At 55.4% G+C, this 13,409-nt stretch overlaps 6 protein-coding genes and 1 pseudogene across 7 annotated transcripts; 3 read left to right on the forward strand and 4 right to left on the reverse strand.

Annotated features, from left to right (window-relative positions):
* Nucleotides 1-1,124: 1,124 nt before the first annotated feature.
* Nucleotides 1,125-1,350, reverse strand: MSY001_0437 (annotated as a pseudogene). The gene is given in 2 exon segments: nucleotides 1,125-1,220; nucleotides 1,225-1,350. Coding segments are annotated over 2 exon segments (222 nt in total).
* A 2,467-nt stretch (nucleotides 1,351-3,817) lies between these two features.
* Nucleotides 3,818-4,627, forward strand: MSY001_0438 (uncharacterized protein; the record flags this gene model as incomplete). Its single annotated transcript, XM_018885521.1, has 1 exon — nucleotides 3,818-4,627. The coding sequence occupies one exon, from the start codon at nucleotides 3,818-3,820 to the stop codon at nucleotides 4,625-4,627; it is 810 nt and encodes a 269-aa protein (XP_018739068.1).
* Nucleotides 4,628-4,897: 270 nt separating this feature from the next.
* MSY001_0439 (uncharacterized protein) lies at nucleotides 4,898-7,901 on the forward strand (the record flags this gene model as incomplete). The annotated part of the gene is made up of 3 exons (XM_018885522.1): nucleotides 4,898-5,149; nucleotides 5,175-6,188; nucleotides 6,213-7,901. The coding sequence occupies 3 exons, from the start codon at nucleotides 4,898-4,900 to the stop codon at nucleotides 7,899-7,901; spliced, it is 2,955 nt and encodes a 984-aa protein (XP_018739069.1).
* On the reverse strand, nucleotides 7,882-9,654 carry MSY001_0440 (uncharacterized protein; the record flags this gene model as incomplete). Its single annotated transcript, XM_018885523.1, has 2 exons — nucleotides 7,882-9,529; nucleotides 9,557-9,654. 2 exons carry the CDS (start codon nucleotides 9,652-9,654, stop codon nucleotides 7,882-7,884), a joined length of 1,746 nt encoding a protein of 581 aa, XP_018739070.1.
* Nucleotides 9,655-10,450: 796 nt separating this feature from the next.
* Nucleotides 10,451-11,179, reverse strand: MSY001_0441 (uncharacterized protein; the record flags this gene model as incomplete). Its single annotated transcript, XM_018885524.1, has 3 exons — nucleotides 10,451-11,045; nucleotides 11,071-11,098; nucleotides 11,137-11,179. The coding sequence occupies 3 exons, from the start codon at nucleotides 11,177-11,179 to the stop codon at nucleotides 10,451-10,453; spliced, it is 666 nt and encodes a 221-aa protein (XP_018739071.1).
* A 135-nt stretch (nucleotides 11,180-11,314) lies between these two features.
* On the forward strand, nucleotides 11,315-12,628 carry MSY001_0442 (uncharacterized protein; the record flags this gene model as incomplete). Its single annotated transcript, XM_018885525.1, has 1 exon — nucleotides 11,315-12,628. One exon carries the CDS (start codon nucleotides 11,315-11,317, stop codon nucleotides 12,626-12,628), a length of 1,314 nt encoding a protein of 437 aa, XP_018739072.1.
* A 128-nt stretch (nucleotides 12,629-12,756) lies between these two features.
* Nucleotides 12,757-13,219, reverse strand: MSY001_0443 (uncharacterized protein; the record flags this gene model as incomplete). Its single annotated transcript, XM_018885526.1, has 2 exons — nucleotides 12,757-12,864; nucleotides 12,890-13,219. The coding sequence occupies 2 exons, from the start codon at nucleotides 13,217-13,219 to the stop codon at nucleotides 12,757-12,759; spliced, it is 438 nt and encodes a 145-aa protein (XP_018739073.1).
* Nucleotides 13,220-13,409: the final 190 nt, after the last annotated feature.

Consider the following 13,409-nt stretch of genomic DNA (forward strand, 5'->3'; position numbering starts at 1 on the left):
TGTACTATAGTCCAGTCTGGCTGGCCCCTCCACTTGACCTCCACGATGGTAAGCAAAGCGTCGAGGTCAGTCCTGGTGCAGCGGTTCTGTGCGGTGACGAATGCACCATCGGATGTCGCTCAGGCCTATTTGAAGGCTCACAACTCACGCTTGGAATTTGCCATTGATGCGTATCTTACGGAACAGAGTTCGCAAAACCTTGTACCACGCCTCAGTGCGCAGCAAGAAAAAGACGCACGAGCACAGCTAACCACTCAATTCGACCGACTCAGAGGTACGTGGCTTTTACTTATGCAGATGAACTGGATCCAAATTTAATATCTTATGATGGCTCTATCACTCTTCTGGATGAGCTGGGAGTCGATCCTGCCAGTGTGGATGTGCTACCTCTTTCCTTTTACCTCGAGTCACCTGCCCTTGGGCAGTTTACTCGCTCAGAGTTCCTAAATGGATGGCTCCGCCTTGGAGTAGGTGTATCACCCATCTCTGATCAAGAAGAGCTCAGAAGACAGCAGCGTCAGAGTATGGCTCGGGTAATGGATGCTTTCCGCGCTAATGCACCTGTTGTTCCTAAATTCAAATCCACAGAAAAGGCATCGTCCCAGAAAGGCCTTTATACCGCAGTGTATGAGTATACTTTTGCTTTCGCACGGGCTGAAGGCCAAAAAAATCTGCGTATGTATCTTGACGTACTTACGTGCAGCACTAGACATGGCAGTCACTTTCTGGGAGCTCTTGCTACCCCATGCACCTGTCTACGATGTGGATGGCACTAAGGCTGCCGCGGGTCGCCCATCTTTTTCGCCTGTCCAATGGGAGCTATGGAAGCGTTTTCTAACGACAACTTCCAACCTACGAGTCGTTTCTAAGGATACATGGACGCAGTTTCTCGCATTTATGCAAGAAATTGACCCGCGCTTCGAAACACATGACTATGAGGCAGCGTGGCCCTCTGTCATTGATGAGTTTGTAGCATGGGTCCGTGAGCAGCAGTGATATCCATGCAATTCAGATGGTTAGCAAAAGAAGCGGATGGGTATGCGAAAGTAGCTATGACAAAAGCCTACTCTTCCTCGTTGAGCTCACGCAAGTAGAGCACATTGTTGCATCTGGCATCAGCTGAGTCACTCGTACCGAATAAACACTTCACCAAGCGTTCCATTAGATTTTCCATCCTGAATCTCTTCGGTGTTTGCGAGCTTTCGGTCAGCATAAGGGACCTACCTGGAAGTTCATGTAGCTGTCTGTGCTCACGAGGAAGCCCTTATACTCCAGGCCCCATTTGAGCCGGATAAGCACCTTTTTTCCAATTTGCTGTTGTAGGAATGGCTTGGGATTCACAGGAAAATCCTGCTTGGTGTGAGCTGCGAGGTACACTGACTTTACGTACCGGCATCGTGTCCTGCGTCTAGCTCTCTATGCGATCCCTCTTGCCAATGTATCCTCCACGTGGTGCCACGTGCACCATTTAGCCTCACGCATGTCAAGGCTCCATCGAGCTCCACCTGTTCGGCGCCATTGAGCGCCAGCGTTTCCAATATAACCACCAGGGTCGGCCTATCGTGGCATATTCATGACAGGCAGCATAGAAGATGTTGCAGGAGACGGTTTACCTCTCGAAGGCAGCCTTGAAGGAATCCCCCTGATTCGCGGGCCCCGCTACTTGCGCTCGCCAATCCTCATGATGGGTCACTTGGGAACACATGTGGTGTGGTCTCTTCTAAATGCACGCGCTACATTATTTTTACAGCGGATCGGAATTTATAAGAGCTTAGTGGCCATCATTGTCACTGCAGGGCCACTCAGCGGACTGATCGTTCAACCCGTTATCGGTGTCTTATCAGACCACAGTTCCAACACTTGGGGACGTCGTAGGCCATTTCTGTTCGCAGGTCTATGTGGTTGTATAATATCTTTGTTATTTTTGATGGCTTCAAGCTCCATTTCAAGGAATAAAGAGACCTTTGTGTCGGCCCTGGCCGTGCCTTTGGGAATTTTGGGAATCATTGGCATCGATATATCTGTTAATACCATGTCCGCTGCGCATCGTGCAATGACGATGGATATAATGGGTCCAGATGAACAAGATATGGCCAATGCATGGGCTACTCGGTATGGGAGTTTAGGATCCGTTATGGGCTACTTGTTAGGGGAAATGGATTTGCCAAATATTTCTCCGTTTCTAAAGACATGGGACCAGTTGGGAGTACTCTCGCTCTGTGCGATGATATTGCTTATTTCTACACATTTACCTCTTGTGTTTTTAATCAGAGAGTCTGTTCTTCGAGAGACCCCACATCACTCTCGACTCGGTCTCTTTGCTGCCTTGCGTACCATTGTAGCGGAGCTGATTCGCTGTGGATCCACTCTGCCTCCCTCTATTTGGGACTTATTTATGATCCAGTTCTTTTCGTGGCTGTCGTGGTTTCCTGTTTTATATTACTGCACGTCATGGGTGGCAGAGATTTACAGTCGCGCGCAGGGCCGTACGCCAAAAGCAGCATCGGGAACGGATACTCTTGGAGAAAATGCTCGGCGCATGGGTAGCCGTGCCATGTTTTACTATGCATTAGCTGGGCTTGTCTCTTCGATTGTATTGCCTTGGTTGATCCATGATCCACTCCGCTCGTCGCACATTTCGCATACCCATTACAAGCCTGCTTCACAACACGACACAGATACCCCCATGGAAGAAGCAGTACGGCCCATGCCGCCGCCTGCAGCAGGCGGTACAGAATTTGGCGCGACTGACTCTTCTACAAGACGAAGACGTTGGCAACTCCGTGGCCCTACTTTGGCAGAAGTATGGTTGATATCACAAGTAATGTTTGTCGTGGCGATGCTTTTTTTTACCTGTCCTGTCGTTACTTACAAAAGTGTGCCAGGAGCCATGGCCTTGGTCAGTGTCCTTGGTATCTCGTGGTCTATCACACTATGGGTTCCATACGCCCTCTTGGGCATCCTTCTGTTCTCATCTGAGCCCCAGCGTGACTCGCGTGGCTTAGAAGCGGTGCCAATGCGGCCTGTTGGGCAGGATCCTACAGCGCAGTCAAACTCATTACATGGGACGGTCAAGGCCACAGATTTGCGCGCGGAGGCAGGTACTATTATGGGCCTGCATAATTGGAGCATTGTATTGCCGCAGTTGACTGTCTCACTGTTATCTGCCTTGGGTATGTACACACAGCTAACCTTAGTATTTCTTTTACCTACACTACTGTCAGACACGCGCACAGCCGAGTCGCTGGACAGCACGGGCCTCTTGTTCCGTGTTGGGAGTCTGTGCACACTATACGCAGCCACTCGCACGTTCCGCTGGATTCGCATGCATGATTTTGCTGCAAGCTGTTTGTTCTGACGCAACGAGTTGCTCCTGACGGCAGATATTTATGTCAGCACCTGGCATGAATTGTCGCCTGTGTCGCTGTGCCGCAGCGTTCTATGAATATGGCAATTGACTAAAATGTTCTTGTAGGTCTGTAACATGTTAGATGAAGAGACACCAACCATGTTTATGTCATAAGCCACTTATTGATTGGGCCAATCGCACTGTTTGATCCGAGAGCGGCAGCCGGGCGCAGCTGGAGACGTGGCGAGGTGTAGTAGTGTGCCCGTCACTTTCCCGGCCGACTTGTGTGCCGCAGGTAGCTCAATTGGGCCACCCAACCCTTGTTCGCCTCCGAACACCGAGTCCAGTGACAGTACGTATAAGGCCAAGTGCATAGTGTCCCCTTTCTCTGGAGACTATGCACTTGATGCTTGGGATGGTGATGCTAACATAGCCGCTTGCGCTGACAGACTTACTCACTCGCTGACTATGACTACCCCTTCGCGTGAAGACTCTGTGTACCTCGCTAAGCTTGCTGAGCAGGCTGAGCGCTATGAGGAGATGGTCGAAAACATGAAGCGCGTTGCTTCTTCGAACCAGGAGCTAACGGTCGAGGAGCGTAACCTCCTCTCCGTTGCCTACAAGAACGTTATCGGTGCGCGCCGCGCTTCGTGGCGTATTGTCTCCTCTATTGAGCAGAAGGAGGAGTCGAAGGGTAACGAGACGCAGGTGTCGATGATTAAGGTGTACCGCGAGAAGATTGAGTCGGAGCTGGCTCAGATTTGCGAGGACATCCTGAAGGTGCTCGACACTCACCTTATCCCTTCGGCTGCCTCCGGCGAGAGCAAGGTGTTCTACCACAAGATGAAGGGCGACTACCACCGCTACCTTGCCGAGTTTGCTACCGGCGAGAAGCGCAAGGACTCTGCTGACAAGTCGCTTGAGTCGTACAAGGCTGCTTCGGATGTGGCTGTGACGGAGCTGCCACCCACGCACCCGATCCGCCTTGGTCTTGCTCTCAACTTCTCTGTGTTCTACTACGAGATCCTTAACTCGCCCGACCGCGCGTGCCACCTCGCGAAGCAAGCCTTTGACGATGCTATTGCGGAGTTGGATACCCTCTCGGAGGAGAGTTACAAGGACTCGACCTTGATCATGCAGTTGCTGCGTGACAACCTGACGCTCTGGACCAGTGACATGCAGGACACAGAGAAGCCGGCCGAGGGTGCTGCACCGGCTGCGGAGGGTGCGCCCTCTGCTGCGCCGGCCGCTGAGTCGAAGGGCGAGGAGGCTGCTTAAGCAAACACCATCCCCCCTATGACCTACTCCCCCTCCCCGGCTAGCATACGATCATATAGCCTTCGCTGAATACAAGGCGATGTCTATCCTTTGAAGTCGATAAAAGTTGTTGTCTTACTTGCTGGTTTGGGGCACGGGATTCCGTGCCACCATAATAGGGGGGGTGACGTAAGCGTAGGTATATCTCCACACCGAGTGGCATGGTGCCTGCATACCTCCGACGAGTATCTGAACGTGGCGCCAGGTACCTAGGCGATTTATTCTGCCTCGATGCGAGGGCTGCATCGCTTTCTGACCGAGCTTCAGTCGGCAGCAAGTCCTGAGGCAGAGGATGCTTGCGTGCGGCGCGAGCTTGCGCACATTCGCGCCAAGCTGCAGACCTCTCCCAAACTCGATGGGTATCAGCGGAGGAAATATTTGGCCAAGCTGGTATTCATGCATATTCAGGGCTACCGCGTAGACGTGGGCCTCATAGAGGCTGTTTCGCTCACAGCAAGTCTGCGGGATTCAGAAAAGCAAATGGTGGGTGCGTCAGCGCTGACATTAGGGATATCTCGCTCTGATGTTGCTCTACGAACGCTCGGACATGCGAGCGCCGGTGATTAATGTATTGCGGCGGGATCTTGCATCATTACGCGATTCACATACATGCCTGGCACTCCATGCGCTGGCCAGCATGGGCACGCTCGAGATGGCGGAAGAGCTAGGCGAGAGCGTATTGAAGCTACTGGTGTCTGCGACTTCGTCGCCGGCGGTGGTCCGCAAGGCGGCACTTACACTCTTGCATTTACTGCGCAAGGACCCAAACTGTGTGGATGTGTGGGAGTGGCTCGACCGTATTGCGCCGCTGATCCAGAGCCGTGACTATGGCGTGGCGCAGTCAGTCGTCGCCCTTGTCACGGAGCTGGCAGGCACATCGCCAGATGCGTGCGCTATATGCTACCTACCTGCAGTGGAACAGCTGCATCATATCGTAACAATGCAACCGCAGGAGGAGCGCGATTTGTACCATCAAGTCCCGTTGCCGTGGCTGCAGGTGAAGCTGCTTTCCCTGTTGCAGCGGCTTCCACGACCAAATGATGCGCATGTAAAGGCGCTATTACAGCAGTGCCTGCAGCAACTATTGCAATCCGAACCGCTGCAACGTCCAACGGCCGATGTGCAAGAGACGCATGCGCGGTATGCCGTGCACTTCGAGGCCGTCCATCTCGCGATGTATCTCGACACCACATCCATCCTCGTGGCGCGCGCGGCTGTGCATTTAGGGCGCTTATTGCGCTCAGAGCACATAAATGTGCGCTACATCGCACTCGAAACCATGACGCAACTTGCTCACACACTCGCGACACTAGATCCCATCCGCATGCACCTAGATACCATTGTACAGACGCTGCGAGATCAGGACACGAGCGTGTGTCGTCGTGCGTTGGATTTACTATACGCGTTGTGTGAAGAGGCCAATGTGCGGAGGATTGTGGCGTGTCTCCTAGACTATATGCCGGAAGCAGAGGCATCGTTACGCCAGGATATGGCGCGGAAAGTGTCGCTACTCGTAGAGCTGGTGTGTGTGGCTTGACTGACGCAGTATGCTGGCGATTCAACGTGGTATATTGATACGACCCTGGCCTTGCTGGACATGGCCGGCGATAGGGTCGGCGATACGCTGTGGTCACGTATCGCGCAAACAGTTACGAACCGCCCCAAAGTCCAAGCGTATGCGGCCGCGCGCCTTCTGCCATACCTGCGGCATGCAGTGTGTCATGAAACACTGGTCAAGCTTGGCACGTACGTACTGAGCGAGTTTGGTTACCTTGTGGCGGATCAACCCGGCGCGGAACCTGCCGTGCAGTTCGAGCTGCTGCATCGTCACGCCTACTACTGTTCGCCCGTGACGCGCAGTATGCTTTTATCAACGTACGCTAAATGGTACACGCAGTATCCGTCACTCTCGCCCATGTTAGCAAGCGTGCTACGCCAGAGCCGAGGAGTATTTGACATGGAGATTCATCAGCGCGCATGTGAATACACGGCGCTCATGGAGCTGCATGCACAGGGTGTAATGAACATGGACGAAATCTTCGATACGCTACCGCCATTCCCATCGCAGGACCTTAAGCCAGACGACCTCGGACCTGGTCTATTCCGCCTAAGCAAGCGCTTCTCTACTGTGCCGATGGTCGCCACAGTGCCGCGCGGCGAAGCGCGGCGGCCGACCCGCGCGGACGAAGCACGGCGCCGGCTTCCGCCGATCCTACCGCCCATGTCGCCTACCGAGCTGCCCACCGACACTGTACCATTCCAGCCACAGCCAAATGATGACTGCAGTGACTTACTCGAGTTGTCCAGTATATCAGTGCGGCCCATCTCCGGGACGCCGCGCGACGAGAAGATCCAGACGCCTTGGGCCATCAGCGGGGACAATACGGTCGCTAGTCCGGACGGGCCGCTGCTGGGACAGGCATTGGCGCCCGCTCTGGCGGAGGCCGTCGTATCCGAGGAAGAGCTGAGCCGCCTCTCGCTGGGAGATGATTCGTCGTCCTCACACGACCAAGCCATGGTATTAATGCCGTCGACTCCTACTATGGTGCATGAGAGTTCGTCGGAGAAGATCACATACGAGATTCAAGCGCGTGGTCCTCGTGTGCTGGTACAGGTGCATGTACAAAATGTGGACGAGGCCGCTACGCTCGTGGTGCGCGATGTGCAGGTCACGTCGCCCGTCCGCGCGCGCGTCCTCGGCACCGTATCGAGTGTCGTGGTGGAGCCCGGGCATTCGGTCAACTATACCCTCGAACTCCTTTGTACGAGCTGCTTTCTGGGTGACACGGAGCTTATGCTGACTCTGGCACATACGTCTACCGCCGTGCTTATCCGACTCCCTGTGACGATGGCACACTTTATGGAGCCGTATGTGCTGTGCAAGAAGGCCTTTTTTGAGCAGTGGCACACGATGGGCACGCAGCTAGAGACCCAGAGTGTGTTTGCCGTGCAGCCGCGCACGGGTAACGAATATGAGGCGGTCATGACAGCGACGGGTCTCGCAGTTCTTGCGGGCATCGACCCGCGGCCTGAGAGCCTCGTAACGGCAGGTGTGTTGGCGCCCCAGGGCATGTCGGCCACTTGTCTCGTGCGCTTTGAGCCACATGCTACAGCCAATGTCGCGCGTCTTACAGTGCGTGCCAGCGACGAGCGGCTCGCGCGTGTCATGCACCAGCATCTCGTGTCACAGCTCGAGTGCCCCATTTCCTCTACTATTAGCCTCTATAGGGACTAATACTCATGGCTTCGAGGCTCTGGGCGATCGATTCGGGGGTATAGCCCGTATGCGATGGGCCCGCGTCGCTTATGCGCAGTCTCGTACTCATAGGGGCACGCTGCCCAAGCGGAATAGGATGGAGCTCGCTCTCGCTCGGAGGTGCATCGTCTTCGTCGTCCTCCTCGTCTTCGTCCAGACCTTCGCCATCAGGCGCCACGTCCGACCAGTCACGGTATAGGCGACGCACAAGCGCCGCAGAGTCGCGCAAGCGGTAGGGATCGAACGGGAAAAAGACATCGAGTGCGGGTGTAGGGAGCGCCGCTGGCGCTGTAGGCGCCGCTGCAGAGCGCGCAGTAGCTGTACCAGCTGTAGGCGTCGACTCGCGCGTCGTGCCCCGCACGCGCCGCGCGACTGCCGGCGAAGCAGGCGCATCCGTGGTGGACCGCTGGCTGTTGGCCTCGAGTACCGAGTAGCAGTACAGAAAGCCAGTATGTTGCGCCACGTAGGCAAACTGCTGCACCACATGCGCATTGCAGTAGCGCAAAGGATTCAATGGGGAAGTAATGGCGCGCTGGACCACAGCAAGGCCAGGGGCCCAGCCACGCTCACCCTGCATCGAGTGTGTCGACGAGACGCTGGACAGCGACGATGCATGGAGCATGGGCATAAGTTGGGGCGAGAGCTCAAGGGAGCCAGTAGTAGGGTAGGTCGCTGCGAGTGACGGCATGCCATCCTCGTCAGGCACGGGCGGCGCATCGGACACAGTGCCGTCACGCAGATCACGCCAGCGGAAGCAAAAGATGTAGAAGACTGCTTGAGCGACCGCGTAGAACACAGCATGGTCGCGCGCGCCAGGCGGCGACGCAGAGCGGCCTTGTGACGCGAATGCCTCGAGGCACGCATCCATGTACGTACACAAGTTCAGCACGACCATCCGAGTCGTGGGCGCATCGATGTACCGCGCACGCGCAACATAGCTTGCCACGTAGCTCGCGGCCGCAATGCGCAGGACAACGGACGACTCACCCGACTCGCCGGCGACACCAGCTGCGGGCGTCGCATACAAACTTTTGCTTAGCAGGGTTCCGAGAAACATGTCCGCGAACTCATGGTCCAATGATGCGAACCAGAACAAGATAAACTGTACATGACGCGACTTGAACGTAGTGAGTACCGTGCGCGTGAAAATGCCAAGCAGCGTCTGGTAGAGCGTATGTCGCCGGACGTGCACGTCGTGGTGAGCAAGTGTACCGACATGTCCATCCAGGAACTGGTATATCGCCTTCATGATGGCATCTAGCTTGCCCGCTAGTACTGCAATTTCGTTCCATGATGGCTCTGCAGGCGCGGGCGCCGCAGAAGACAGTGCATCCGAGGCATCATAGCCCTCCTCGTCCGAGAGGTCCTCGAGCGAGTCCAGGACATCGTCTGCGGCATGCACCGATAGTGCCAAATCCTCGGGCGTTTCAGGCTCTGAGACGGCATCTGTGTCACCATCCAGCACTGGATCCAGATTCGTTGGACCGGCCTGCTCAAGTCCGTGGTCCTCAAGCTCGTCCAGCTCGACCTGGATCGCCACATCCACCTGCAGCGCGTGATCAATGATGGCCGACCAGATAGGCTCTGTGAGTGCCTCACAGTACTCGCTGATGCGGAGAAGATTCTGGATATACAACACCTGCGACATAGTGCGCTCGTGCTTGTGTGGAAAGTGCTGCAGCAGCAGGGGTGGCAGCGTGCCCGACAGCGTCGGAATCAGGCGCAGCAGCATCTGCAGCAACTCGTGCAAGCGCGTGTACAGTTGCCGACGAGTGGGCTTCGGAGCGCCATCTTGTGGTACAGTAAGGTCTCCCGTTCGGTACCAGCCTAGGTCTGCGGCGTCAGAGGAAGCAACGTACAGAGACCCATATTTTGGAAGAGCAGCGAAACGACACGCGTCACCCACTCGCTGCGTGCGCTCACAATCGCGCAAACGAGATGTGCCCATGCATCGCCTACGTCCGGCGGCATGGCCAGCCATGGAAACTCGGTCACGGCATCCACAAGCGTGGCACATGACCGGTCCAGCAGGGGCGCCACATGTGTGAGAGCCACGATCCACGAGTGCAGCAGAGATGCAGAGGATGTCCCTTCCGTAGAGGTAGGCTTCGAGAGTGTCCCTACCTGGAACTGTGCGACCAGCTCCTCGTACGGCCCCAAATGTCCCTGGCATGTCAGCCTTCGTTTCCGCGTACCTGGGCCTTTTGCACCATGGCATTCTTCACAAAAGCCACATACATGCCTTGTCGCGTCCCATTCATAGCCGAAAGGCTCGGTGGGCGCGAGCGCGATGCACTCGCAACCGCGCGCGGCGGTGGCGCTGGCATGGTACACGAAGTGACTTTGTTCGAGCGTGCGCCTTCGATCGCCCGCCAGGTGGAGTCTATGGCCACGTGATAGCGACGGGCAGCACTCGGTGGTGGCGCCGGTCCGAGCAGGAGGCACGGCACGGAAGCTGGCCTGCGACGTCCTTTTCGACACGAACAGCATGGCTACTTAATCAATGTGGCGTGAAGATGGCAATGGGTTTAGAGGTCACCATCGTCCTCGTCGGGAAGCGGGGCAGCCGCCGCCGTCTCGAGCTCCTTGTTGTACTGCTCCATGAGCTGGTGGTCGACCTGGACCTCCGGAGGCGCGAGCGCCGGCGCAGCGGCGAACTCGAGGGCGGGGTTGCCGACCAGCTTGCGAGCGAGCCACAGGAAGGGCTTCTCGAAGTTGTAGTTCGACTTGGCCGAAATCTCAAAGTACTGCAGGTTCTTCTTGCGGTGGAAAGTCACAGCACCCGTCTTCACTTTCCGCTCCTTCACGTCAACCTTGTTACCACACAGCACAATCGGGATGTTCTCGCACACACGCTCGAGATCACGGTGCCAGTTGGGCACGTTCTTGTATGTGATACGCGAGGTCACATCAAACATGATGATACCGCACTGGCCCTGGATGTAGTAGCCATCGCGCAGACCACCGAACTTCTCTTGGCCGGCCGTGTCCCACACGTTGAACACAATCGGGCCAAAGTTGGTGTGGAACTGCAGAGGGTGCACCTCGACACCCAGGGTGGCAATGTACTTCTTCTCAAACTCACCCGTCAGGTGACGCTGGTCCGTGTGAGTAACGCGCTCTCTGAGTCTTACACACCTTCACGAACGTGGTCTTACCAGTACCACCGTCACCGACTTTAGTGCGTTAGTTGCTGCGCGCAAGACCCACGTACCAAGAACCAGCTTGAAGTTGGGGATGTTCTGGGCGTCAGACATATTGCGGATGGTCGTTGGGAGGATCCACGCAGGCCACCGAAAAACACCGCTTCTTTGCGCTTCCAGTGGCCGTGTGTCACGTGGTCACGTGCCACCCTGGCACTTTTTTGCGGCGCACCGACCTCGCCGACGACCATGGGCAAGAAGGACGCGGCTCAGGTCGCTGCGCCGCGGCCGATCGCCAGCTCGACGGGGCTTGTCAAGGTCCAGGCCAAGATGCACTTTGCCATCCCCCCTGCATGGACAATGGATCCCTTATCATCCGTTTTGGAACAGCTCGACACACTTGTCATGCGCTATATTCCTCAGCTTGAGGGCGTGCTAGTCACGCACTCGAATGCCAAGTTCTTGCGTGCGCTCGGCGATATTGACGGTGATGCAGCATTTGCAGCAGCACCGGTGAGCTTTACAGCCTTGGTTTGGCGTCCCGAAATCGGCATGGCGCTCCAAGGCACCATGTCCCTGTCGCTCCCTAGCCATGTATCTCTGTTGCTCTATGATACATTCAACGCAGCTATCTCGGCTGCGCACCTTCCTGCTTCTGAATGGGAGTTTGTCCACTACAGCGATGCCGGTGAGAGTCACCGGCGCAGCTTAACCGACCGCAGCATCGGCTTCTGGAGACACAAAGTAACACGGGAGCGGCTTGGCGGCGACGATGGTCGTCTCACATTTTCTGTCATCAGTATGACGGTGGCCCACCAGATGTTGTCTCTGCATGGCAGTTTGCTTGACGATCCGTTTAGCGTGCCGCCGCCGCGTCCCGGTTCTCTATCGTTCGAGCAGAGTCTCAGCGCGACGGAGCCTATGGACGAACAGCCTGAGGAAGTGTCTGTGCCGGCCCCTCGCCGTGTGCGCTGGGAGGATGATTCAGACGAGGATGTGGCTGAAGTGCAGGACAATGGTGAGGACGATGATGAGGGTGTGAGCGACTATAGGCAGCCAGAGCCCGCAGCGTTGGACGAGGAGGTGGATGACGACGACGAGCATCAGGAATCATCTGCAATGATGACGGAGCTTGCCTCAGGCACAGAAGAGTCTGAGCCAGATGTTAAGTCTGGTAAAAAAGAGAAGAAGGAAAAAAAGAAGGACAAGGACGGAAAGAAGGAAAAGAAAGATAAGAAGAAGGAGGAGAAGGAGAAGAAGAAGAAGGAGAAGGAGGAGGAGAAGGAGAAGGAGAAGGAGGAGGAGAAGGAGGAGAAGGAGAAGAAGGAGGAGAAGGAGAAGAAGGAGGAGAAGGAGAAGAAGGAGAAGAAGGAGAAGAAGGAGGAGAAGGAGAAGAAGGAGAAGAAGGAGAAGAAGGAGAAGAAGGAGAAGAAGGAGAAGAAGGAGGAGAAGGAGAAGAAGGAGAAGAAGGAGAAAAAACACAAAAAAGACAAAGACGTGTCGTCAGGGAGGAAACGTTCTCATGACGAGGACTCGTCAGCGAAGAAGCATGTGCGGACGTAGTTGTCCCTGTACTATAGTGATTGTTTCAAATGGGTCGTTTTTGAACAGACCAATAAATCTATGCACGTGAGATTGCAGGGGTGCAGGGCGGCGCTTCGAATCGAGCCCGTGCGGCATTATTGCACAAATCAGAGAGCTTCGATGAATTGACGCAACTGGGCTTCTGGCAGAACGCCGACGAAGGACGTAACCTGTTTTCCGTCCTTGAATGCGATCACTGTCGGCATTGCGCGAATCTTTGGTCAGCATATATATACATACACCATACTTCTGAGCTGTCTCCATATGACTGTCTACGTCGACGGTCACCAGATCGACCTCCTTGCCACCCACCAGGTCCGGCGTCGTAGCAAGTTTATGCAGGATCGGACTTAGCATCTTGCATGGGCCGCACCATTCTGCGTAAAAGTCCACTAAGAGTGGCTTGGTGTCTTGTTTCTGGAGCATCTCCTGCAGGCGTGCGCCAGAGATGTTCTCCTCAATTTTTTGCCGCAGGAGTGATGTAGAGAATGTACGCGTAGCCACAGGCGCACGGAAGGCCGTCGAGATACATCGACTTAGGGACGTAGCAACAGCGGATCGCGGTAGCATGAAATCGATCAATGGTAACCAAGCCAAGATATGCGTCGTCGAAACTCTTGGGGATATGCGCCCACTATTAGTCAGCGTCTTCAGGGGCTCACCTTAGATTTGCAAAGAAGCATCCATCTTGTAAAACATCAGTCAGACCAGAGCTATTTTATCCTGCCATGAGCAGTACTCTGGAACGGCCATGGGCGTC

The sequence above is a fragment of the Malassezia sympodialis genome, genomic scaffold, assembly GCF_000349305.1.
Source record: "Malassezia sympodialis ATCC 42132 genomic scaffold, msy_sf_2, whole genome shotgun sequence".
NCBI lineage: Eukaryota > Fungi > Basidiomycota > Malasseziomycetes > Malasseziales > Malasseziaceae > Malassezia > Malassezia sympodialis.